Source organism: Oncorhynchus clarkii, chromosome 3 (assembly GCF_045791955.1).
Source record: "Oncorhynchus clarkii lewisi isolate Uvic-CL-2024 chromosome 3, UVic_Ocla_1.0, whole genome shotgun sequence".
NCBI classification, from domain to species: Eukaryota; Metazoa; Chordata; class Actinopteri; order Salmoniformes; family Salmonidae; genus Oncorhynchus; species Oncorhynchus clarkii.
The window spans coordinates 12,071,462-12,096,567 of record NC_092149.1 but is presented as its reverse complement, the minus strand read 5'-3'; the positions used below and the strand labels follow the sequence as shown (position 1 = coordinate 12,096,567).

Sequence of the window (25,106 nt, the reverse complement as noted above, 5' to 3'; positions counted from 1 at the left end):
GACAGGAAATGTTTTATTTTGTGTTTATGTGAACTCAGGAAACATTCCAATACCGTTCCAAGTGTGTGTGTGTGTATGTGTGTATGTGTGTGTGTGTGTGTGCGCGCGTCAGAAGAACATACAACAGAAACTGAATGTTGAACTGAACCTACAACCTTTATTGGACAGGAACAAAGCTGTGAGCGGTTATTGGAGGACAACGCTCTCCTCTGAGTGGGGAATAGAGAATAACACAGAGACAAAGAGAGAGGGACAGAGGAGAGAGAGACAAGAAGAAAGGACAGAGGAGAGAGAGACAAGAAGAAAGGACAGAGGAGAGAGAACAAGAAGAAAGGACAGAGGAGAGAGAGAGACAAGAAGAAAGGACAGAGGAGAGAGAACAAGAAGAAAGGACAGAGGAGAGAGAACAAGAAGAAAGGACAGAGGAGAGAGAGACAAGAAGAAAGGACAGAGGAGAGAGAACAAGAAGAAAGGACAGAGGAGAGAGAGACAAGAAGAAAGGACAGAGGAGAGAGAGACAAGAAGAAAGGACAGAGGAGAGAGAGACAAGAAGAAAGGACAGAGGAGAGAGAACAAGAAGAAAGGACAGAGGAGAGAGAGACAAGAAGAAAGGACAGAGGAGAGAGAGACAAGAAGAAAGGACAGATGAGAGAGAGACAAGAAGAAAGGACAGAGGAGAGAGAGACAAGAAGAAAGGACAGAGGAGAGAGAACAAGAAGAAAGGACAGAGGAGAGAGAACAAGAAGAAAGGACAGAGGAGAGAGAACAAGAAGAAAGGACAGAGGAGAGAGAACAAGAAGAAAGGACAGAGGAGAGAGAGACAAGAAGAAAGGACAGAGGAGAGAGAACAAGAAGAAAGGACAGAGGAGAGAGAGACAAGAAGAAAGGACAGAGGAGAGAGAGACAAGAAGAAAGGACAGAGGAGAGAGAGAGACAAGAAGAAAGGACAGAGGAGAGAGAACAAGAAGAACAGAGGAGAGAGAACAAGAAGAAAGGACAGAGGAGAGAGAACAAGAAGAAAGGACAGAGGAGAGAGAGACAAGAAGAAAGGACAGAGGAGAGAGAGAACAAGAAGAAAGGACAGAGGAGAGAGAGACAAGAAGAAAGGACAGAGGAGAGAGAGAACAGGGTAGTGAAGGGGAGAGAAGGAAGAAAAGAGAGGGGTGGAGAAACGGGGAGGACAGCACTCTGTTTGCGTCACACCTCTACAGCCAGGTCCTGAAGGGAAAGAGAGGACTCCACTCCACAGGAATCCACAGCTCTCTAATAGGCTTTACACACTCCTGGGGCTCTCCTGGACTACCCTACTGTGAAAAGCCTGTGTCCCACAGAGTGACGCAAGGTCATGGAAGGGGATCCCTCAGGATGGCAGTTAACACTTGGCTTGTCTCTCTCTCTCTCTCTCTCTCCAGGGAAGTAAGCTCTCTTGCACATTGCGTCGGACAGATATGATAATGCAGTGGGCAATGAGTACACACACACACACACACACACATCGGACATTAAGTAATTGAACCTGGCCCATTACTGTAATAACTATAGGTGGCTTGTGTTCTGACAATAATAATAATACAGCATTACACACTGGAGAGAGTCAGCTACAGAGCACAACACAATCTGAGAGAGGGAGGACAGGAGGCGGAAGGAGGAGAGGAGAGAGTCAGCTACAGAGCACAACACAATCTGAGAGAGGGAGGACAGGAGGCGGAAGGAGGAGAGGAGAGAGTCAGCTACAGAGCACAACACAATCTGAGAGAGGGAGGACAGGAGGCGGAAGGAGGAGAGGAGAGAGTCAGCTACAGAGCACAACACAATCTGAGAGAGGGAGGACAGGAGGCGGAAGGAGGAGAGGAGAGAGTCAGCTACAGAGCACAACACAATCTGAGAGAGGGAGGACAGGAGGCGGAAGGAGGAGAGGAGAGAGTCAGCTACAGAGCACAACACAATCTGAGAGAGGGAGGACAGGAGGCGGAAGGAGGAGAGGAGAGAGTCAGCTACAGAGCACAACACAATCTGAGAGAGGGAGGACAGGAGGGGGAAGGAGGAGAGGAGCGAGGGGGAAGGAGGGAAGGACAGGAGGAGAGGACAGGAGGGGGAAGGAGGAGAGGACAGGAGGGGGAAGGAGGAGAGGAGAGAGTCAGCTACAGAGCACAACACAATCTGAGAGAGGGAGGACAGGAGGGGGAAGGAGGAGAGGAGAGAGGGGGAAGGAGGGAAGGACAGGAGGAGAGGACAAGAGGGGGAAGGAGGAGAGGACAGGACGGGAAAGGAGGAGAGGACAGGTGGGGGAAGGAGGGAGGACAGGTGGGAGATGGAGGGGGAAGGAGGAGAGGAGCGAGGGAGAAGGAGGGGAGGACAGGAGGGGGAAGGAGGGGAGGAGAGAGGGGGAAGGAGGAGAGGGCAGGAGGGGGAATGAGGAGAGGAGAGAAGGGGAAGGAGGGAAGGACAGGAGGAGAGGACAGGAGGGGGAAGGAGGGGAGGAGAGAGGGGGAAGGAGTAGAGGGCAGGAGGGGGAAGGAGGAGAGGAGAGAATGGGAAGGAGGGAAGGACAGGAGGAGAGGACAGGAGTGGGAAGGAGGAGAGGACAGGGGGGAAGGAGGGATGACAGGTGGGGGAAGGAGGGAGGACAGGTGGGGGATGGAGGGGGAAAGAGGAGAGGAGAAAGGGAGAAGGAGGGGAGGACAGGAGGGGGAAGGAGGGGAGGAGAGAGGGGGAAGGAGGAGAGGGCAGGAGGGGGAAGGAGGAGAGGAGAGAAGGGGAAGGAGGGAAGGACAGGAGGAGAGGACAGGAGGGGGAAGGAGGGGAGGAGAGAGGGGGAAGGAGTAGAGGGCAGGAGGGGGAAGGAGGAGAGGAGAGAATGGGAAGGAGGGAAGGACAGGAGGAGAGGACAGGAGTGGGAAGGAGGAGAGGGCGGGGGGGAAGGAGGGAGGACAGGTGGGGGAAGGAGGGAGGACAGGTGGGGGATGGAGGGAGAAGGAGGGGAGGACAGGAGGGGGAAGGAGGGGAGGAGAGAGGGGGAAGGAGGAGAGGGCAGGAGGGGGAAGGAGAAGGGGAAGGAGGGAAGGACAGGAGGAGAGGACAGGAGGGGGAATGAGGAGAGGACAGGAGGGGGAAGGAGGGATGACAGGTGGGGGAAGGAGGGAGGACAGGTGGGGGATGGAGGGGGAAAGAGGAGAGGAGAAAGGGAGAAGGAGGGGAGGACAGGAGGGGGAAGGAGGGGAGGAGAGAGGGGGAAGGAGGAGAGGGCAGGAGGGGGAAGAAGGGGAGGACATGAGGAGGAAGGAGGAGAGGAGAGAGGGAGAAGGAGGGGAGGACAGGAGGGGGAAGGGGGGGAGGAGAGAGGGAGGAAAGGAAGAGAGGACAGAGTGAGACACTGTCTTACTCTGATAATGAGAATCACAGTGATGACAGAAATTAACATTTGTGCAAACATTCATAACACACAATAGCTTATGTTTCATGAGAAAACATCCTTATTCCAACCATACATATCATCTGTCAGTTCTATATTCGACCACCCAATTTTGTGCAATCATGGCTCAACTGATCTGTACTAATCTGTCGTTCTGCCCCTGAACAGGCAGTTAACCCACTGTTCCTAGGCCGTCATTGAAAATAAGAATTTGTTCTTAACTGACTTGCCTAGTTAAATAAAGGTTAAATAAATAAAAAAAACTGTAAAAAGAGGGAATTTACTCCATCTTGGCTCAACCCAATCTCAGTTTCCCAGGAATTTACTGAATCTAGACTCATCCCATTGCAACTGTGCCCTATGGCACAATCTGCTATTATCCGAATAGAGCTGTATACGCAGACATCCTACACCTTTATCTTTCTCTAAGGTTGAATCCCAAATCACCCCTTGCCCCTTCACCCCCTTCCTATCCACCTCTGCCATTTGCACAAGTGTGCTAAAGCTGAGGGAGTGAAAAATTATGGGGGTGTAGGGGCTAATTAGATCCTCCTATAGCCACTTTGACCTAGCCATCACGGATGCAGGCTTCAGAGCGCAGTACTATCCCGACACTCACTGCTATATGTCTGAAGTTAGCACAATTGAATTGTAAAAAATGGAGAGGCGTGTCTAATTATATACCACGTGCATGTGTTTATGTCTGATTCAGAGACTGGTCCCGGTGGGTTTATTGATCCCATCGCCACTCTCTGGAAGTCACCCTCGGTGCTTCGTCAGCAACACGTGACAACGGAGGGTGTTGGTATTGGCGAGGGGGCGGTTTGGGATTCACTATAACTACTTCATCTCATTCCATCTAACTCTCTGTCAATATCCCTCTCTCTCTTTCATCTCTCTCCTTCACGATCTGTCTCTACTACTCATATAGTGTTAGCGTGCACGTCACAGGCTGTGTAGTACAGGTAATATCACATTCTTGTTTAAAAGCGTAGAAAATCATACAACAAACCACTGCACCCGACCTTTCTCTCAGGAACAGACACAGAGAAATCGCAATAATATTATATTCAAAGCTATACTGTGGTACACTGCTATGCTATGGTAAAATATACTGTACTGTACTATCAGTTGGCTTAACAGAAGTGGCTTGGAAAAACAATTATGAACCTTGACAACCCCCCACTTGCCTTTACATTTTCCCGATTGGTTGACACAGTTTCCAATCAAGGTTCTGTTACTGAAGCATTAAGTTCTGTACCAGTTGAAGGTGCGAAAATATACTCTCAGTAAGCTTGCACAGTCAGCTTGGAATGAAGAGCATTGATTGGCTGGCGTAGCGTTCTACAGGATGTCAAACAATTTAGAGACTGTCCTCTCTCCCACTGATTGGCTTCTGCCGCTTATCACTCAGAGGGAGAGAGGAGAGGCATAACTCCACCTTCCTCTGGGAAAAAGGGAAGATTTGTCCATCCATTTATCCCTCCTCTGGAAAAAAAAAGATCTTTAATACGATGTTGGTGTTAAGTTTAGTTCTTCAGTTCAGAACAGTTCAGTAGAAAGGCTATAAAGGTTAACAGGTGTGGCTCCTGTCCAATTTAGTTCCACAGACTTAATAAAACCCACTTCCCCTGCTGGGCAGGTCCCTCCCTCCTGCCCCTGTCCTGCTGTGCTGATTGGGTCGGGGCGGTGTCCATCGATGCTGCTGGGAACCTGGTTGGTCAGCCATTGGTGTTGGTGATGGTCTTGGCAGTGTAGTTCTGGAACAGTGGCTGGAGGAACATCCCAACGGTTCCGGACACACACACAATTATAAAGATCCACAGGAAGAGACGGTCGATCACCATGGCAACATACTTCCAGTCCTCGCTCACCTGAAGAGGGTGTAGGCAGAGGTTTACATAAGTACAGTTCTTACTAAAATTATTCACACCTTTGACTTTTTCCACTTATTGTTGTGTTACAAGATAGGATTCAAATGGATTGAATTGTCATTTTGTTGTGAACGATCTACACAAAATACTCTAATGTCAAAGTGGAAGAACAATTCTAACATTTGTAAAAAAATCTATGAAAAATAAAACACTAATATACAGTATCTTGTTTACACAAGTAGTGTAATGACCCTGGGTTTGTAAGCGCGGATATCGACTCTGCTGCTTGAGCATGCTTTTGGGACACAGTCGACAGCGCGCTGGACTTCAGGCTAGAAGGTCGAGGGTTCGAGGCCTGCCCTCTGCTGTTTCATTACAGTATTCATCCCTCTGAGTCAATACAGAACATGTTAGAATTACCTTTGGCAGCGATCACAGCTGGGAGTCTTTCTGTGAAAGTCTCTAAGACCTTTGCACACTCGGATTGTACAATATATGCCCATTATTCTTTAAAAAAATATTCAAGCTCTGTCAAGTTGGTTGTTGGTCATTTTCAAGTCTTGCCATAGATTTTTTGACATTGGGTTTTAGGTTATTGTCCTGCTGAAAGGTGAATTTGTCTCCCAGTGTCTGTTGGAAAGCAGACTGAACCAGGTTTACCTCTTTCCATTTATTTTTATCCTAAAAAAAACTCCCTAGTCCTGCCGATGACAAGCATACCCATAACATGATGCTTGAAAATATGAAGAGTGGTACTCAGTGATGTGTTATGTCGGATAAGCCCCAAACACAACGCTTTGTATTCAGGACAAAAAAAGTATTACTTTAGTGCCTTACTGCAAACAGGATGCATGTTTTGGAATATGTGTATTCTGTACACATATTCTGGAGCAACGAACCGCCCTTGCTGTCTCTGCCTGGCCAGTTCCCCTCTTTCCACTGGGATTCTCTGCCTCTAACCCTATTACAAGGGTTGTGTCACTGGCTTACTGGTGCTCTTTCATGCCGTCCCTAGGAGGGGTGCGCCACTTGAGTGGGTTGAGTCACTGATGTGATCTTCCTGTCTGGGTTGACGCCCCCCCCCCCCCCCCTTGGGTTGTGCCGTGGTGGAGATCTTTGTGGGCTATACTCGGCCTTGTCTTAGGATTGTAAGTTGGTGGTTGAAGATATCCCTCTAGTGGTGTGGGGGCTGTGCTTTGGCAAAGTGGGTGGGGTTATATCCTTCCTGTTTGGACCTGTCCGGGGGTATCATCGGATGAGGCCACAGTGTCTCCTGACCCCTCCTGTCTTAGCCTCCAGTATTTACGCTGCAGTAGTTTATGTGTCGGGGGCTAGGGTCAGTTTGTTATATCTGGAGTACTTATCCTGTCTTATCCGGTGTCCTGTGTGAATTTAAGTATGCTCTCTCTAATTCTCTCTCTCTTTTTTTCTCTTTTTCTCTCTTTCGCTCTTTCTTTCTTTCTTTCTTTCTCTCTCTCGGAGGACCTGAGCCCTAGAACCATGCCTCAGGAGTACCTGGCCTGATGATTCCTTGCTGTCCCCAGTCCACCTGGCCATGCTGCTGCTCCAGTTTCAACTGTTCTGCCTGCGGCTATGGAATCCTGACCTGTTCACCCCACTTTGCTACCTGCCCCAGACCTGCTGTTTTCAACTCTCTAGAGACAGCAGGAGTGGTAGAGATACTCTTAATGATCGGCTATGAAAAGCCAACTGACATTTACTCCTGAGGTGCTGACTTGCTGCACCCTCGACAACTACTGTGATTATTATTATTTGACCATGCTGGTCATTTATGAACATTTGAACAGCTTGGCCATGTTCTGTTATAATCTCCACCCGGCACAGCCAGAAGAGGACTGGCCACCCCTCATAGCCTGGTTCCTCTCTAGACGCATATAAGGCCCTGCCCCGCCCCCCTTTCGGAAAAGCTGACCACGACTCCATTTTGTTGATCCCTGCCTACAGACAGAAACTAAAACAAGAGGCTCCCACGCTGAGGTCTGTCCAACGCTGGTCCGACCAAGCTGACTCCACACTCCAAGACTGCTTCCATCACGTGGACTGGGACATGTTTCGTATTGCGTCAGACAACAACATTGACGAATACGCTGATTCGGTGTGCGAGTTCATTAGAACGTGCGTTGAAGATGTCGTTCCCATAGCAACGATTAAAACATTCCCTAACCAGAAACCGTGGATTGATGGCAGCATTCGTGTGAAACTGAAAGCGCGAACCACTGCTTTTAATCAGGGCAAGGTGTCTGGTAACATGACCGAATACAAACAGTGCAGCTATTCCCTCCGCAAGGCTATCAAACAAGCTAAGCGTCAGTACAGAGACAAAGTAGAATCTCAATTCAACGGCTCAGACACAAGAGGCATGTGGCAGGGTCTACAGTCAATCACGGACTACAGGAAGAAATCCAGCCCAGTCACGGACCAGGATGTCCTGCTCCCAGGCAGACTAAATAACTTTTTTGCCCGCTTTGAGGACAATACAGTGCCACTGACACGGCCTGCAACGAAAACTTGCGGTCTCTCCTTCACTGCAGCCGAGGTGAGTAAGACATTTAAACGTGTTAACCCTCGCAAGGCTGCAGGCCCAGACGGCATCCCCAGCCGCGCCCTCAGAGCATGCGCAGACCAGCTGGCCGGTGTGTTTACGGACATATTCAATCAATCCCTATACCAGTCTGCTGTTCCCACATGCTTCAAGAGGGCCACCATTGTTCCTGTTCCCAAGAAAGCTAAGGTAACTGAGCTAAACGACTACCGCCCCGTAGCACTCACTTCCGTCATCATGAAGTGCTTTGAGAGACTAATCAAGGACCATATCACCTCCACCCTACCTGACACCCTAGACCCACTCCAATTTGCTTACCGCCCAAATAGGTCCACAGACGATGCAATCTCAACCACACTGCACACTGCCCTAACCCATCTGGACAAGAGGAATACCTATGTGAGAATGCTGTTCATTGACTACAGCTCGGCATTCAACACCATAGTACCCTCCAAGCTCGTCATCAAGCTCGAGACCCTGGGTCTCGACCCCGCCCTGTGCAACTGGGTACTGGACTTCCTGACGGGCCGCCCCCAGGTGGTGAGGGTAGGCAACAACATCTCCTCCCCGCTGATCCTCAACACTGGGGCCCCACAAGGGTGCGTTCTGAGCCCTCTCCTGTACTCCCTGTTCACCCACGACTGCGTGGCCACGCACGCCTCCAACTCAATCATCAAGTTTGCGGACGACACAACAGTGGTAGGCTTGATTACCAACAACGACGAGACGGCCTACAGGGAGGAGGTGAGGGCCCTCGGAGTGTGGTGTCAGGAAAATAACCTCACACTCAACGTCAACAAAACTAAGGAGATGATTGTGGACTTCAGGAAACAGCAGAGGGAACACCCCCCTATCCACATCGATGGAACAGTAGTGGAGAGGGTAGCAAGTTTTAAGTTCCTCGGCATACACATCACAGACAAACTGAATTGGTCCACTCACACAGACAACATTGTGAAGAAGGCGCAGCAGCGCCTCTTCAACCTCAGGAGGCTGAAGAAATTCGGCTTGTCACCAAAAGCACTCACAAACTTCTACAGATGCACAATCGAGAGCATCCTGGCGGGCTGTATCACCGCCTGGTACGGCAACTGCTCCGCCCTCAACCGTAAGGCTCTCCAGAGGGTAGTGAGGTCTGCACAACGCATCACCGGGGGCAAACTACCTGCCCTCCAGGACACCTACACCACCCGATGTCACAGGAAGGCCATAAAGATCATCAAGGACATCAACCACCCGAGCCACTGCCTGTTCACCCCGCTATCATCCAGAAGGCGAGGTCAGTACAGGTGCATCAAAGCTGGGACCGAGAGACTGAAAAACAGCTTCTATCTCAAGGCTATCAGACTGTTAAACAGCCACCACTAACATTGAGTGGCTGCTGCCAACACACTGACACTGACTCAACTCCAGCCACTTTAATAATGGGAATTGATGGGAAATGATGTAAATATATCACTAGCCACTTTAAACAATGCTACCTTATATAATGCATACGTATATACTGTACTCTATATCATCGACTGTATCCTTATGTAATACATGTATCACTAGCCACTTTAACTATGCCACTTTGTTTACATACTCATCTCATATGTATATACTGTACTCGATACCATCTACTGTATCTGCCTATGCTGCTCTGTACCATCACTCATTCATATATCCTTATGTACATATTCTTTATCCCCTCACACTGTGTACAAGACAGTAGTTTTGGAATTGTTAGTTAGATTACTTGTTGGTTATTACTGCATTGTCGGAACTAGAAGCACAAGCATTTCGCTACACTCGCATTAACATCTGCTAACCATGTGTATGTGACAAATAAAATTTGATTTGATTTGATTTGATTTGATTTCTTCCTAGGTTTTGGCCTTTCTAGGGAGTTTTTCCTAGCCACCGTGCTTCTACACCTGCATTGCTTGCTGTTTGGGGTTTTAGGCTGGGTTTCTGTACAGCACTTTGAGATATCAGCTGATGTACGAAGGGCTATATAAATAAATTTGATTTGATTTGTACAGGCAACCCCATTTTCACTCTGTTATCTAGGTTAGTGTTGTGGAGAAACTAAAATGTTTTTATCCATCCTCAGTTTTCTCCTATCACAGCCATTTAACTCTCTAACTGTTCTAAAGTCAGCATTGGCTTTATGGTAAAATCCCTGAGAGGTGTCCTTCCTCTCTAGCAACTGAGTTAGGAAGGACGCCTGTATCTTTGTAGTGACTGGGTGTATTGATACACCATCCAAAGTGTAATTAATAACTTCACCATGCTCAAAGGGATATTATTTTTTACCCATCTACCTCCCTGGTGTTTGTGGTTGAATCTGTTCTAAATTCACTGCTCAACTGACGGACCTTACAGATGATTGTATGTGTGGGGTACAGAGATGAAGTAGTCATTCAAAAATCACTACTTTGCACACAGAGTGAGTCCATGCAACTTATTTTGTGACTTGTTAAGCTAATGTTTACTCCTGAACGTATTTAGGCTTGCCATAACAAAGATGTTGAATACCTATTGACTCAAGACATTTCAGCTTTTTATTTTTAATGAATTAGTCAAACATAATTCCACTTTGACATTATGGGGTATTGTGTGTAAGCCAGTGACAACACAACATCTCAATTCAATCCCTTTGAAATGTAGGCTGCAACACAACAACATGTGGAAGAAGTCAAGGGGTGAATACACAGCTCTCTTTTCTCCTCTTCCTCTATCACTTGTCTCTCTCACTTTCTCGCTCCTTCCCTCCCCCTCACCTATTAAAGGGGGGTGAGAGGCGGGGTTGAAAGGTTAATGTGAGTGGAGACTGGATTCCACCACAGAGCTCCACTGAAAGAGGGGGAGGAGGAGAACAACAGAGGTGAGGGGAGAGAAAAAGAGAGACCAGACGTAGGGGAATAAGGGGTGGATGAGTACTGCAGGGAAGGGGATAGAGGAGGAGAGAAGGGAGGTGGAGAGAGAAAGAGACCGGGTATAGGGGAATACGGGGTGGATGAGTACTGCAGGGAAGGGGATAGAGGAGGAGAGAAGGGAGGTGGAGAGAGAAAGAGACCGGGTATAGGGGAATAAGGGGTGGATGAGTACTGCAGGGAAGGAGAGGGAGGAGGGGAAGAGAGGAGAGGGGAGAGAAAGAGACCGGGTATAGGGGAATAAGGGATGGATGAGTACTGCAGGGAAGGAGAGGGAGGAGGAGAAGAGAGGAGAGGGGAGAGAAAGAGACCGGGTATAGGGGAATAAGGGGTGGATGAGTACTGCAGGGGAGGAGAAGAGAGGAGAGCGGAGAGAAAGAGACCGGGTATAGGGGAATAAGGGATGGATGAGTACTGCAGGGAAGGAGAGGGAGGAGGAGAAGAGAGGAGAGGGGAGAGAAAGAGACCGGGTATAGGGGAATAAGGGATGGATGAGTACTGCAGGGAAGGAGAGGGAGGAGGAGAAGAGAGGAGAGGGGAGAGAAAGAGACCGGGTATAGGGGAATAAGGGATGGATGAGTACTGCAGGGAAGGAGAGGGAGGAGGAGAAGAGAGGAGAGGGGAGAGAAAGAGACCGGTATAGGGGAATAAGGGGTGGATGAGTACTGCAGGGAAGGAGAGGGAGGAGGAGAAGAGAGGAGAGGGGAGAGAAAGAGACCGGGTATAGGGGAATAAGGGATGGATGAGTACTGCAGGGAAGGAGAGGGAGGAGGAGAGAGAAGGGAGGGGTGATGATGACTTGAAGAGGACAGGCGGGAGGACCTGAAGTGAAAGAAGGATCAGGTGGGTCTTAAAAGTGGTCGGCATGGAAATGGGCGGTAACCATGGAGATGATGAGTGGCGCTGATGGACAGAATTACAAGGACTGTTAATTCACTATGTCAGGGTCTCTCATTCCAGGAGAATGTTCTTTCCTCCCTCTCCATGCCTTCAGGCATCCCTGCCCACTGAAGGAAAAATCCCCTCCCCCTATTGTCGTTCATCCTCCTCTCTTTCTACTCCTCTACTCCTATGTTGGGAGAGCCCTGTTTTATTCACTCACAATGCTGATATCATACAGTAGCTAAGATCAAAACTGTGTTAAATATTCAGAGCAGAACAAGTGTAGCCCATGAATTCATAACCATTCACCCATAGTTATTCTCCCTAGAATGTAGCAGTAGGTGGTAGCTATTCATAGGTTGCACCCCCGTCACTCGGTCGCGTCATGCCATTGTTATGAACGTTCTCAAGCCGCCCTCCACCATAGTGGTGCCCAAAAGTCGTGAAAAGCCCAGTCATTCTGAACAGAGGCTATTGACTGTTTAGTCTAAATTACACTATAGTGGACTGGAAATATGATTATATTGCTAAAGTGGGCAAATATTTAGTAGGACACAACTTTGACATCTTTATCATGTCATCAAATGTCCTTCAAACAGACGGCAATTAAGTAATTAGCTAGCAATGCTAACGTTAGCTAGTTAAAATCCAGTGGCCTCCCCTCAATCTTAGCTAGCTAGCTAACGTTATACTGCATTTAAAGTCAATCTGGCATCATCAAAATGATGACAAAAGGTTTTCCTATTAATTATTTGCCTCCTTTTGAATGTCATTGTATTTCCAAGCCACTATAATGCACTTTGCATGAAATCTTCATCAGCGCTTATTGACAATGCATTGAGTAGAGTGCTAGGCATCAGTCCTAAAACGAATGTTCAAAACAATACCGTCTCGAAACAGGCCTATCTGCTGTGAATAAGTGTAGATATATAGCCGAGTGTAAGTAACATTCTATGATGTGTATGGCAGGACAGGGTTAAGACATCATATACACTGCTCAAAAAAATAAAGGGAACACTAAAAATAACACATCCTAGATCTGAATGAATGAAATATTCTTATTAAATACTTTTTTCTTTACATAGTTGAATGTGCTGACAACAAAATCACACAAAAATGATCAATGGAAATCAAATTTATCAACCCATGGAGGTCTGGATTTGGAGTCACACTCAAAATTAAAGTGGAAAACCACACTGCAGGCTGATCCAACTTTGATGTAATGTCCTTAAAACAAGTCAAAATTAGGCTCAGTAGTGTGTGTGGCCTCCACGTGCCTGTATGATCTCCCTACAACGCCTGGGCATGCTCCTGATGAGGTGGCGGATGGTCTCCTGAGGGATCTCCTCCCAGACCTGGACTAAAGCTTCCGCCAACTCCTGGACAGTCTGTGGGGCAACGTGGCGTTGGTGGATGAAGCGAGACATGATGTCCCAGATGTGCTCAATTGGATTCAGGTCTGGGGAACGGGCGGGCCAGTCCATAGCATCAATGCCTTCTTCTTGCAGGAACTGCTGACACACACCAGCCACATGAGGTCTAGCATTGTCTTGCATTAGGAGGAACCCAGGGCCAACCGCACCAGTATATGGTCTCACAAGGGGTCTGAGGATCTCATCTCGGTACCTAATGGCAGTCAGGCTACCTCTGGCGAGCACATGGAGTGTGTGTGCGGCCCCCCAAAGAAATGCCACCTCACACCATGACTGACCCACCGCCAAACCGGTCATGCTGGAGGATGTTGCAGGCAGCAGAACGTTCTCCACGGCGTCTTCAGACTGTCACATGTGCTCAGTGTGAACCTGCTTTCATCTGTGAAGAGCACAGGGTGCCAGTGGTGAATTTGCCCATCTTGGTGTTCTCTGGCAAATGCCAAACGTCCTGCACGGTGTTGGGCTGTAAGCACAATCCACACCTGTGGACGTCGGGACCTCATACCACCCTCATGGAGTCTGTTTCTGACCGTTTGAGCAGACACATGCACATTTGTGGCCTGCTGCAGGTCATTTTGCAGGGCTCTGGCAGTGCTCCTCCTGCTCCTCCTTGCACAAAGGTGGAGGTAGCGGTCCTGCTGCTGGGTTGTTGCCCTCCTACGGCCTCCTCCACGTCTCCTGATGTATTGGCCTGTCTCCTGGTAGCGCCTCCATGCTCTGGACACTACGCTGACAGACACAGCAAACCCTCTAGCTCGCATTGACGTGCTATCCTGGATGAGCTGCACTACCTGAGCCACTTGTGTGGGTTGTAGAGTGAAAGCACTGCCAGCATTCAAAAGTGACCAAAACATCAGCCAGGAAGCATAGGAACTGAGAAGTTGTCTGTGGTCACCACCTGCAGAACCACTCCTTTATTGGGGGTGTCTTGCTAATTGCCTATAATTTCCACCTGTTGTCTATTCCATTTGCACAACAGCATGTGAAATGTATTGTCAATCAGTGTTGCTTCCTAAGTGGACAGTTTGATTTCACAGAAGTGTGATTGACTTGGAGTTACATTGTGTTGTTTAAGTGTTCCCTTTATTTTTTTGAGCAGTGTATATAATGTGATATACAGTGGGGCAAAAAAGTATTTAGTCAGCCACCAATTGTGCAAGTTTTCCCACTTAAAAAGATGAGAGAGGCCTGTAATTATGGTGGAAAATAAGTATTTGGTCAATAACAAAAGTTTATCTCAATACTTTGTTATATACCCTTTGTTGGCAATGACAGAGGTCAAACGTTTTCTGTAAGTCTTCACAAGGTTTTCACACACTGTTGCTGGTATTTTGGCCCATTCCTCCATGCAGATCTCCTCTAGAGCAGTGATGTTTTGGGGCTGTTGCTGGGCAACACGGACTTTCAACTCCCTCCAAAGATTTTCTATGGGGTTGAGATCTGGAGACTGGCTAGGCCACTCCAGGACCTTGAAATGCTTCTTACGAAGCCACTCCTTCGTTGCCCGGGCGGTGTGTTTGGGATCATTGTCATGCTGAAAGACCCAGACACGTTTCATCTTTAATGCCCTTGCTGATGGAAGGAGGTTTTCATTCAAAATCTCACGATACATGGCCCCATTCATTCTTTCCTTTACACGGATCAGTCGTCCTGGTCCTTTTGCAGAAAAACAGCCCCAAAGCATGATGTTTCCAACCCCATGCTTCACAGTAGATATGGTGTTCTTTGGATGCAACTCAGCATTCTTTGTCCTCCAAACACGACGAGTTGAGTTTTTACCAAAAAGTTATATTTTGGTTTCAGCTGACCATATGACATTCTCCCAATCTTCTTCTGGATCATCCAAATGCTCTCTAGCAAACTTCAGACGGGCCTGGACATGTACTGGCTTAAGCAGGGGGACACGTCTGGCACTGCAGGATTTGAGTCCCTGGCGTCGTAGTGTGTTACTGATGGTAGGCTTTGTTACTTTGGTCCCAGCTCTCTGCAGGTCATTCACTAGGTCCCCCCGTGTGGTTCTGGTGCAGGTCTACAATTCTGTTTCTGGTGTCCTTTGACAGCTCTTTGGTCTTGGCCATAGTGGAGTTTGGAGTGTGACTGTTTGAGGTTGTGGACAGGTGTCTTTTATACTGATAACAAGTTCAAACAGGTGCCATTAATACAGGTAACGAGTGGAGGATAGAGGAGCCTCTTAGAGAAGAAGTTACAGGTCTGTGAGATCCGGAAATCTTGCTTGTTTGTAGGTGACCAAATACTTATTTTCCACCATAATTTGCAAATAAATTATTTAAAAATCCTACAATATGATTTTCTGGATTTTTTTCCTCATTTTGTCTGTCATAGTTGAAGTGTACCTATGATGAAAATTACAGGCCTCTCTCATCTTTTTAAGTGGGAAAACTTGCACAATTGGTGGCTGACTAAATACTTTTTTGCCCCACTGTATAGTTGTAGTGAATGGTGAATAAATTATGTATTTCTACGTTACTCACACTCTGGTCGTCGTCTTCAGTCTTCATGTGGTTGGCGATGAAGCGGACCCCGTCGACAGCCTCCTCCAACCCAGGGCAGGCTTGTCCTAGCACGGCCTGGGTCAGGGCTGGGCCCCCTCCTACCTGTTTCCCCCTGGGCCGGTTCCCCTGCCCCCCCTCCCTGTCTTCCCTCAGCCCGTTCAGCCCCTCCATCGACCCCCCTCCCCCTCCTCCCCCCGTGCCCCCTCCCAGCTCCCCTACAAACTGTTTCACCGACGCCCGGTTCACGTAACACGTACAGGGTTCGTTGTTATCCGTGCCACCCCCTCCGCCCCCCAGCCCCAGGCCCACCATCAGCCCCCCGGCAGAGCCCCCATCCCTGCCCCCCTCCCTCTGCTCCTGGCCCCTCCGTCGCTGGCGCAGCTCCTGACGCTCGCAGCTGTTCTGGGGCTGGCGCATGAAGAGCAGCGCAGGCAATTTGTTGAGGAACACCAGCTTGACCCAGGGGGGCATGGTGTGTGTGGTGGGTGAGCGGTGGTGCACGTTGAGAACACACACACTGGTGACAATAGAGAAGGTCACCAGGACCATGGTGAACATCAGGTACTTCCCGACCAGAGGAACGTCCAGGGAGGTGGGGGGGACGATCTTAGAGATCAGCAGGAGGAACACAGTGAGGGCCAGCAGGACAGAGATACACAGGGTCATCTTCTCTCCACAGTCAGAGGGCAGATAGAACACTAAGATAGCCAGAGAGGTGATGAGGACACAGGGGATGATGAGGTTGATGGTGTAGAACAGAGGTTTCCTGCGGATAATGAAGTCATAAGTGATGTCTACGTAGGTGGGGTCGGCAGGGTTCTCGTTGCGGCGCCCCGGCAGGGCGATGATGTCCCACTCTCCGCTGGGTGTGAAGTCGTCCATGCTGGCCACATCGGACCTCAGGATCAGGTCGATCTCTGTGCGGTCGTAGGTCCAGGAGCGGAACCTCATGGTGCAGTTCTGCTGGTCGAAGGGGAAGTGTTTGACCTCGATCTTACAGGCTGACTTGTAGATGGCTGGAGGCAGCCAGAAGATACTGCCGTCATGGGAGACCACCGCGTTGGAGTAGAAGGAGACCTCGTACATTCCGTCAGCACTAAGGAAGGAGGGGTGGAAAGAGAGAGAACGTTAGACTATTGGAAGGATTTTAGATATTAAAATACAGTATTTAAAATGCATGCCCTTTTAAATCGATCACATCTTTGAAAACAAATTAGTAATACATACAGATTAAAATGAGCAGAAAAGAGCGAGACAGTTTCTCCTATAAATGGGTGTACATGTAACTTCAGCTCTCTGTGTGTCTCATTAGATTTCCTCCAGTCTCACTACAGATCCTTTATCACACAGCCTCAGCCACATCTCACACAGACAGGACTGGGTGACAGGGGCAGGACAGGTAAGACTCTACTGTTACAGACAGCCAGGTAAGATGACCACAGAAGATATCTCTCACACACACACACACACACACACATTCTGACTACAGAAATATGGAGAAGGTCAGACAGACGAGGGTGTGATGCGTATCAGGACTGCAAAGTAACACACACACTCCTTATATAAACATGCTGGTCATTGCTCAGGTAAACATCATCCTTCCTTAACTTGGACACAGCTAGGACAACTCAGTCCTAGCTGAAGGGTTTTTTGACCCCTTCCTAGGGAAGGGGTCAAATGCCTCAGGTAGAGAACAGGTCAAATCCCTCAGGTAGGGAAGGGGTCAAATGCCTCAGGTAGGGAACAGGTCAAAGAACTCAGGTAGGGAAGGGGTCAAATACCTCAGGTAGGCAAGGGGTCAACTAACTCAGGTAGGGGAGGGGTCAAATACCTCAGGTAGGGAAGGGGTCAAATGCCTCAGGTAGTGAAGGGGTCAAATGCCTCAGGTAGGGAAGGGGTCAAATACCTCAGGTAGTGAAGGGGTCAAATGCCTCAGGTAGGGAAGGGGTCAAATGCCTCAGGTAGGGAAGGGGTCAAATGCCTCAGGTAGGGAAGGGGCCAAATGCCTCAGGTAGGGAAGGGGCCAAATACCTCAGGTAGGGGAGGGGTCAAATACCTCAGGTAGGGAAGGGGTCAAATGCCTCAGGTAGGGAAGGGGTCAAATGCCTCAGGTAGGGAAGGGGTCAACTACCTCAGGTAGGGAAGGGGTCAAATGCCTCAGGTAGGGAAGGGGTCAAATGCCTCAGGTAGGGAAGGGGTCAAATACCTCAGGTAGGGAAGGGGTCAAATGCCTCAGGTAGGGAAGGGGTCAAATACCTCAGGTAGGAAAGGGGTCAAATACCTCAGGTAGGGAAGGGGTCAAATACCTCAGGTAGGGAACAGGTCAAAGAACTCAGGTAGGGAAGGGGTCAAATACCTCAGGTAGGGAAGGGGTCAACTACCTCAGGTAGGGAAGGGGTCAAATACCTCAGGTAGGGAAGGCGACAAATGCCTCAGGTAGGGAAGGGGTCAAATGCCTCAGGTAGGGAAGGGGTCAATTACCTCAAGTAGGGAACGGGTCAAATACCTCAGGTCGGGAAGGGGACAAATGCCTCAGGTAGGAAAGGGGTCAAATGCCTCAGGTAGGGAAGGGGTCAAATACCTCAGGTAGGGAACGGGTCAAATACCTCAGGTAGGGAACAAGTCAAATGCCTCAGGTAGGGAACGGGTCAAATGCCTCAGGTAGGGAAGGGGTCAAATACCTCAGGTAGGGAAGGGGTCAAATACCTCAGGTAGGGAACGGGTCAAATGCCTCAGGTAGGGAAGGGGTCAAATACCTCAGGTAGGGAACAAGTCAAATGCCTCAGGTAGGGAACGGGTCAAATGCCTCAGGTAGGGAAGGGGTCAAATACCTCAGGTAGGGAAGGGGTCAAATACCTCAGGTAGGGAAGGGGTCAAATACCTCAGGTAGGGAACGGGTCAAATGCCTCAGGTAGGGAAGGAGTCAAATACCTCAGGTAGGGAAGGGGTCAAATGCCTCAGGTAGGGAAGGGGTCAAATACCTCAGGTAGGGAAGGGGTCAAATACCTCAGGTAGGGAACAAGTCAAATGCCTCAGGTAGGGAAGGGGTCAAATACCTCAGGTAGGGAACGGGTCAAATACCTCAGGTAGGGAAGGGGTCAAATCCCTCAGGTAGGGAAGGGGTCAAATACCTCAGGTAGGGAAGGGGTCAAATACCTCAGGTAGTGAAGGGGTCAAATGCCTCAGGTAGGGAAGGGGTCAAATGCCTCAGGTAGGGAAGGGGTCAAATGCCTCAGGTAGGGAAGGGGCCAAATGCCTCAGGTAGGGAAGGGGTCAAATGCCTCAGGTAGGGAAGGGGTCAAATACCTCAGGTAGTGAAGGGGTCAAATGCCTCAGGTAGGGAAGGGGTCAAATGCCTCAGGTAGGGAAGGGGTCAAATGCCTCAGGTAGGGAAGGGGCCAAATGCCTCAGGTAGGGAAGGGGCCAAATACCTCAGGTAGGGGAGGGGTCAAATACCTCAGGTAGGGAAGGGGTCAAATGCCTCAGGTAGGGAAGGGGTCAAATGCCTCAGGTAGGGAAGGGGTCAACTACCTCAGGTAGGGAAGGGGTCAAATGCCTCAGGTAGGGAAGGGGTCAAATGCCTCAGGTAGGGAAGGGGTCAAATACCTCAGGTAGGGAAGGGGTCAAATGCCTCAGGTAGGGAAGGGGTCAAATACCTCAGGTAGGAAAGGGGTCAAATACCTCAGGTAGGGAAGGGGTCAAATACCTCAGGTAGGGAACAGGTCAAAGAACTCAGGTAGGGAAGGGGTCAAATACCTCAGGTAGGGAAGGGGTCAACTACCTCAGGTAGGGAAGGGGTCAAATACCTCAGGTAGGGAAGGCGACAAATGCCTCAGGTAGGGAAGGGGTCAAATGCCTCAGGTAGGGAAGGGGTCAATTACCTCAGGTAGGGAACGGGTCAAATACCTCAGGTAGGGAAGGGGACAAATGCCTCAGGTAGGAAAGGGGTCAAATGCCTCAGGTAGGGAAGGGGTCAAATACCTCAGGTAGGGAACGGGTCAAATACCTCAGGTAGGGAACAAGTCAAATGCCTCAGGTAGGGAACGGGTCAAATGCCTCAGGTAGGGAAGGGGTCAAATACCTCAGGTAGGGAAGGGGTCAAATACCTCAGGTAGGGAACGGGTCAAATGCCTCAGGTAGGGAAGGGGTCAAATACCTCAGGTAGGGAACAAGTCAAATGCCTCAGGTAGGGAACGGGTCAAATGCCTCAGGTAGGGAAGGGGTCAAATACCTCAGGTAGGGAAGGGGTCAAATACCTCAGGTAGGGAAGGGGTCAAATACCTCAGGTAGGGAACGGGTCAAATGCCTCAGGTAGGGAAGGAGTCAAATACCTCAGGTAGGGAAGGGGTCAAATGCCTCAGGTAGGGAAGGGGTCAAATACCTCAGGTAGGGAAGGGGTCAAATACCTCAGGTAGGGAACAAGTCAAATGCCTCAGGTAGGGAAGGGGTCAAATACCTCAGGTAGGGAACGGGTCAAATACCTCAGGTAGGGAAGGGGTCAAATCCCTCAGGTAGGGAAGGGGTCAAATACCTCAGGTAGGGAAGGGGTCAAATCCCTCAGGTAGGGAACGGGTCAAATACCTCAGGTAGGGAAGGGGTCAAATGCCTCAGGTAGGGAAGGGGTCAAATACCTCAGGTAGGGAACGGGTCAAATACCTCAGGTAGGGAAGGGGTCAAATACCTCAGGTAGGGAAGGGGTCAAATACCTCAGGTAGGGAAGGGGTCAAATGCCTCAGGTAGGGAAGGGGTCAAATACCTCAGGTAGGGAACGGGTCAAATACCTCAGGTAGGGAACAAGTCAAATGCCTCAGGTAGGGAAGGGGTCAAATCCCTCAGGTAGGGAAGGGGTCAAATACCTCAGGTAGGGAAGGGGTCAAATCCCTCAGGTAGGGAACGGGTCAAATACCTCAGGTAGGGAAGGGGTCAAATGCCTCAGGTAGGGAAGGGGTCAAATACCTCAGGTAGGGAACGGGTCAAATACCTCAGGTAGGGAAGGGGTCAAATACCTCAGGTAGGGAAGGGGTCAAATGCCTCAGGTAGGGAAGGGGTCAAATACCTCAGGTAGGGAAGGGGTCAAATGCCTCAGGTAGGGAAGGGGTCAAATACCTCAGGTAGGGAACGGGTCAAATACCTCAGGTAGGGAACAAGTCAAATGCCTCAGGTAGGGAAGGGGTCAAATACCTCAGGTAGGGAACGGGTCAAATACCTCAGGTAGGGAAGGGGTCAAATGCCTCAGGTAGGGAAAGGGTAAAATACAGTGGGGCAAAAAAGTATTTAGTCAGCCACCAATTGTGCAAGTTCTCCCACTTAAAAAGATGAGAGAGGCCTGTAATTTACTGTCACGTTCTGACCATCGTTCGTGTGTGTTTTCCTTGTTTTAGTGCTGGTCAGGACGTGAACTGGGTGGGCATTCTATGTTGGATGTCTTGTTTGTCTATTTCTATGTCTGGCCTGATATGGTTCTCAATCAGAGGCAGGTGTTAGTCATTGTCTCTGATTGGGAACCATATTTAGGTAGCCTGGGTTTCACTGTGTGTTTGTGGGTGATTGTCCTTAGTGTTAGTTTGCACCAGTTTAGGCTGTTTCGGTTTTCATTACGTTTATTATTTTGCACTGTTTGTATTTAGATTCGTGTTGCTATAGTCACAATAAACATGGATCGTAATCTACACGCCGCATTTTGGTCCGACTCTCCTTCTCATATAGAAAACCGTTACAGAATCACCCACCACAAAAGGACCAAGCAGCGTGTCAACAGGCAGGAGCAGCGCGAGGAGACGCGCAATAAGGATTTCTGGACATGGGAGGAAATCCTCGACGGGAGAGGACCCTGGGCTAAACCAGGGGAGTGTAGCCGCCCAAAGGTGCAGCAGGAGAAGAGGCAACAGGAGCAGCCCAAAGAGGAGGTATGGACATGGGAGGACGAATTAGAAGGAAGAGGACCCTGGGCTCAGCCAGGAGAATATCTCCGCCCCAAAGAAGAACTGGAGGCGGCGAAAGCTGAGAGGCGCAGATATGAGGAGGCAGCACGACGTAGCGGATGGAAGCCTGAGAGGCAGCCCCAAAAATTTCTTGGGGGGGGGCTAACAGGGAGTATGGCTACGCCAGGTAGGAGACCTGGGCAGACTCCCTGTGCTTACCGGGGGGCTAGAGAGACCGGACAGGCACCGTGTTATGCAGTGGTGCGCACGCTGTCTCCAGTGCGGGTGCATAGCCCGGTGCGGTATATTCCAGCTCCGCGTGTCGGCCGGGCTAGATTGAGCGTCGAGCCTAATGCCATGAAGCCGGCTCTACGCAGCTGGTCCCCAGTGCGTCTCCTTGGGCCGGCTTACATGGCACCAGCCTTGCGCTCGGTGTCTCCGGTTCGCCTGCATAGCCCAGTGCGGGCTATTCCACCTCGCCGCACTGGCAGGGCGACCGTGAGCATTCAACCAGGTAAGGTTGGGCAGGCTCGGTGCTCAAGAGCTCCAGTGCGCCTGCACGGTCCGGTTTTTCCAGTACCACCTCCACACCCCAGCCCTCCGGTAGCAGCTCCCCGCACCAGGCTTCCTGTGCGAGTCCTCGGCCCAGTACCACCAGTGCCAGCACCACGCATTAGGCCTACAGTGCGCCTCGCCTGTCCAGCGCTGCCAGAGCCTTCCTCCTCTCCAGCGCTGTCGGAGTCTCCCGCCTGTTTAGCGCTGTTAGAGCCTTCCTTCTCTACAGCGCTGCCGGAGTCTCCCGCCTGTTCAGAACTGCCAGTCTGCATAGAGCTGCCAGTCTGCAAGGAGCTGCCAGTCTGCAAGGAGCTGCCAGTCTGCAAGGAGCTGCCAGTCTGCATAGAGCTGCCAGTCTGCAAGGAGCTGCCAGTCTGCAAGGAGCCGCCAGAGCTGCCTGTCTGCAGGATGCCGCCAAAGCTGCCAGTCTGCAAGGAGCCGCCAGAGCTGCCAGTCTGCAAGGAGCCGCCAGAGCTGCCAGTCTGCAAGGAGCCGCCAGAGCTGCCAGTCTGCAAGGAGCCGCCAGAGCTGCCAGTTAGCATGGAGCAGCCAGGGCCGCCAGTCAGCATGGAGCAGCCAGGGCCGCCAGTCAGCATGGAGCAGCCAGGGCCGCCAGTCAGCATGGAGCAGCCAGGGCCGCCAGTCAGCATGGAGCAGCCAGGGCCGCCAGTCAGCATGGAGCAGTCAGTCAGCATGGAGCAGCCAGAGCAGCCAGTCAGCATGGAGCAGCCAGAGCTGCCAGTCAGCATGGAGCAGCCAGTCAGCATGGAGCAGCCAGAGCTGCCAGTCAGCATGGAGCAGCCAGTCAGCATGGAGCAGCCAGAGCTGCCAGTCATCATGGAGCAGCCAGTCAGCATGGAGCAGCCAGATCTGCCAGTCGACCAGACTCTTCCAGATCTGCCAGTCGACCAGACTCTTCCAGATCTGCCAGTCGACCAGACTCTTCCAGATCTGCCAGTCGACCAGACTCTTCCAGATCTGCCAGTCGACCAGACTCTTCCAGATCTGCCAGTCGACCAGACTCTTCCAGATCCGCCAGTCGACCAGACTCTTCCAGATCCGCCAGTCGACCAGACTCTTCCAGATCCGCCAGTCGACCAGACTCTTCCAGATCCGCCAGTCGACCAGACTCTTCCAGATCCGCCAGTCGACCAGACTCTTCCAGATCCGCCAGTCGACCAGACTCTTCCAGATCCGCCAGTCGACCAGACTCTTCCAGATCCGCCAGTCGACCAGACTCTTCCAGATCCGCCAGTCGACCAGACTCTTCCAGATCCGCCAGTCGACCAGACTCTTCCGGATCCGCCAGTCGACCAGACTCTTCCGGAACCGCCAGCCAGCCAGGATCTGCCGGATCCAACCACCTGCCTGAGCTTCCTCTCAGTGCTGAGCTTCCTCTCAGTGCTGAGCTTCCTCTCAGTGCTGAGCTTCCTCTCAGTGCTGAGCTACCCATCAGTCCCGAGCTACCTCTGTCCCGAGCTGCCCCTCTGTCCCGAGCGGTCTTTAAGGAGGGTAACCTATCTAGGGACGCTAAGGAGGTGGACTAAAACTGTTATGGAGTGGGGTCCACGTCCAGCGCCAGAGCCGCCACCGCGGACAGATGCCCACCCACACCCTCCCCCATAGGTTTAAGTTGTGCGTCCGGAGTCCGCACCTTGGAGGGGGGGTACTGTCACGTTCTGACCATCGTTCGTGTGTGTTTTCCTTGTTTTAGTGCTGGTCAGGACGTGAACTGGGTGGGCATTCTATGTTGGATGTCTTGTTTGTCTATTTCTATGTCTGGCCTGATATGGTTCTCAATCAGAGGCAGGTGTTAGTCATTGTCTCTGATTGGGAACCATATTTAGGTAGCCTGGGTTTCACTGTGTGTTTGTGGGTGATTGTCCTTAGTGTTAGTTTGCACCAGTTTAGGCTGTTTCGGTTTTCATTACGTTTATTATTTTGCACTGTTTGTATTTAGATTCGTGTTGCTATAGTCACAATAAACATGGATCGTAATCTACACGCCGCATTTTGGTCCGACTCTCCTTCTCATATAGAAAACCGTTACATTTACATCATAGGTACACTTCAACTATGACAGACAAAATGAGAAAAAAAAATCTAGAAAATCACATTGTAGGATTTTTAATGAATTTATTTGCAAATTATGGTGGAAAATAAGTATTTGGTCACCTACAAACAAGTAAGATTTCTGGCTCCTCTGTCCTCCACTCGTTACCTGTATTAATGGCACCTGTTTGAACTTGTTATCAGTATAAAAGACTCCTGTCCACAACCTCAAACAGTCACACTCCAAACTCCACAATGGCCAAGACCAAAGAGCTGTCAAAGGACACCAGAAACAACAACTACCTCAGGTAGGGAACGGGTCCAATAGCTCAGGTAGGGAACAGGTCAAATAACTGGGAACAAAGAAAGAGAGCAATGGAGGAAGATCAAGATATTGATTACCCTTCATAAGGAATTAAATCAATGGAACCCATTAGTTTGTGACTGACTGTGTTAATGTGTTGCGAGTGGTTCTGGGGGGGGGGGGGGGGGGGGGGGGGGGGTAGATCCGTTTAGCCCCCACCGGTTGGTTAATCAGTGTAAGACGGCATTAGAGAAAGAGGAGATTGAGGCCAGACAGTTCACTTTCACTGATAAGATAGCTTACACAGGGTTAAGACACTCCGATAAGATAACTTACACCGGGCTAAGAGACTACGATAAGATAGGGATTAGAAGACTGGAGTTGAGAAACAATGCTGTACTGTGTGTGTGTGTGTGTGTGTGTGTGTGTGTGTGGAAGTTGGTTGCTTTTGACACCTACGTAGAGCAGACAGTTGCTGAAGCACTAGCCCATAGTGTCATGCCTCAACAGCCTTGGTTATCACTGCAAACTTGTGGCGCTGATATTTGGGAGTCTCAGCCATGTACTTATTAGGCTGACAGTATGTGGCCTTCAGATTACCGGCCAGCAGAGGACAAAGGCAAAGCTGCCACCAAGGTACTGCTCTGTGTCAGCGGTCATGGACAGCTTAGCTGTTTGG

General features: G+C 50.1%; 1 protein-coding gene across 1 annotated transcript in view; it reads right to left on the bottom strand.

The window, feature by feature from the left end:
* Positions 1 to 4,598: 4,598 nt before the first annotated feature.
* Positions 4,599 to 25,106, bottom strand: part of LOC139388064 (neuronal acetylcholine receptor subunit beta-2-like) — a 50,551-nt gene continuing 30,043 nt past the window's right edge. The window contains exons 5-6 of the mRNA XM_071134584.1: positions 15,575 to 16,691; positions 4,599 to 5,286 (exon numbers count right to left, since the gene is read on the bottom strand). Of these exons, the coding sequence (XP_070990685.1) occupies positions 5,134 to 5,286; positions 15,575 to 16,691 (1,270 nt within the window). The 3' untranslated portion in view covers positions 4,599 to 5,133. The remainder of the gene's footprint in view (positions 5,287 to 15,574; positions 16,692 to 25,106) is intronic.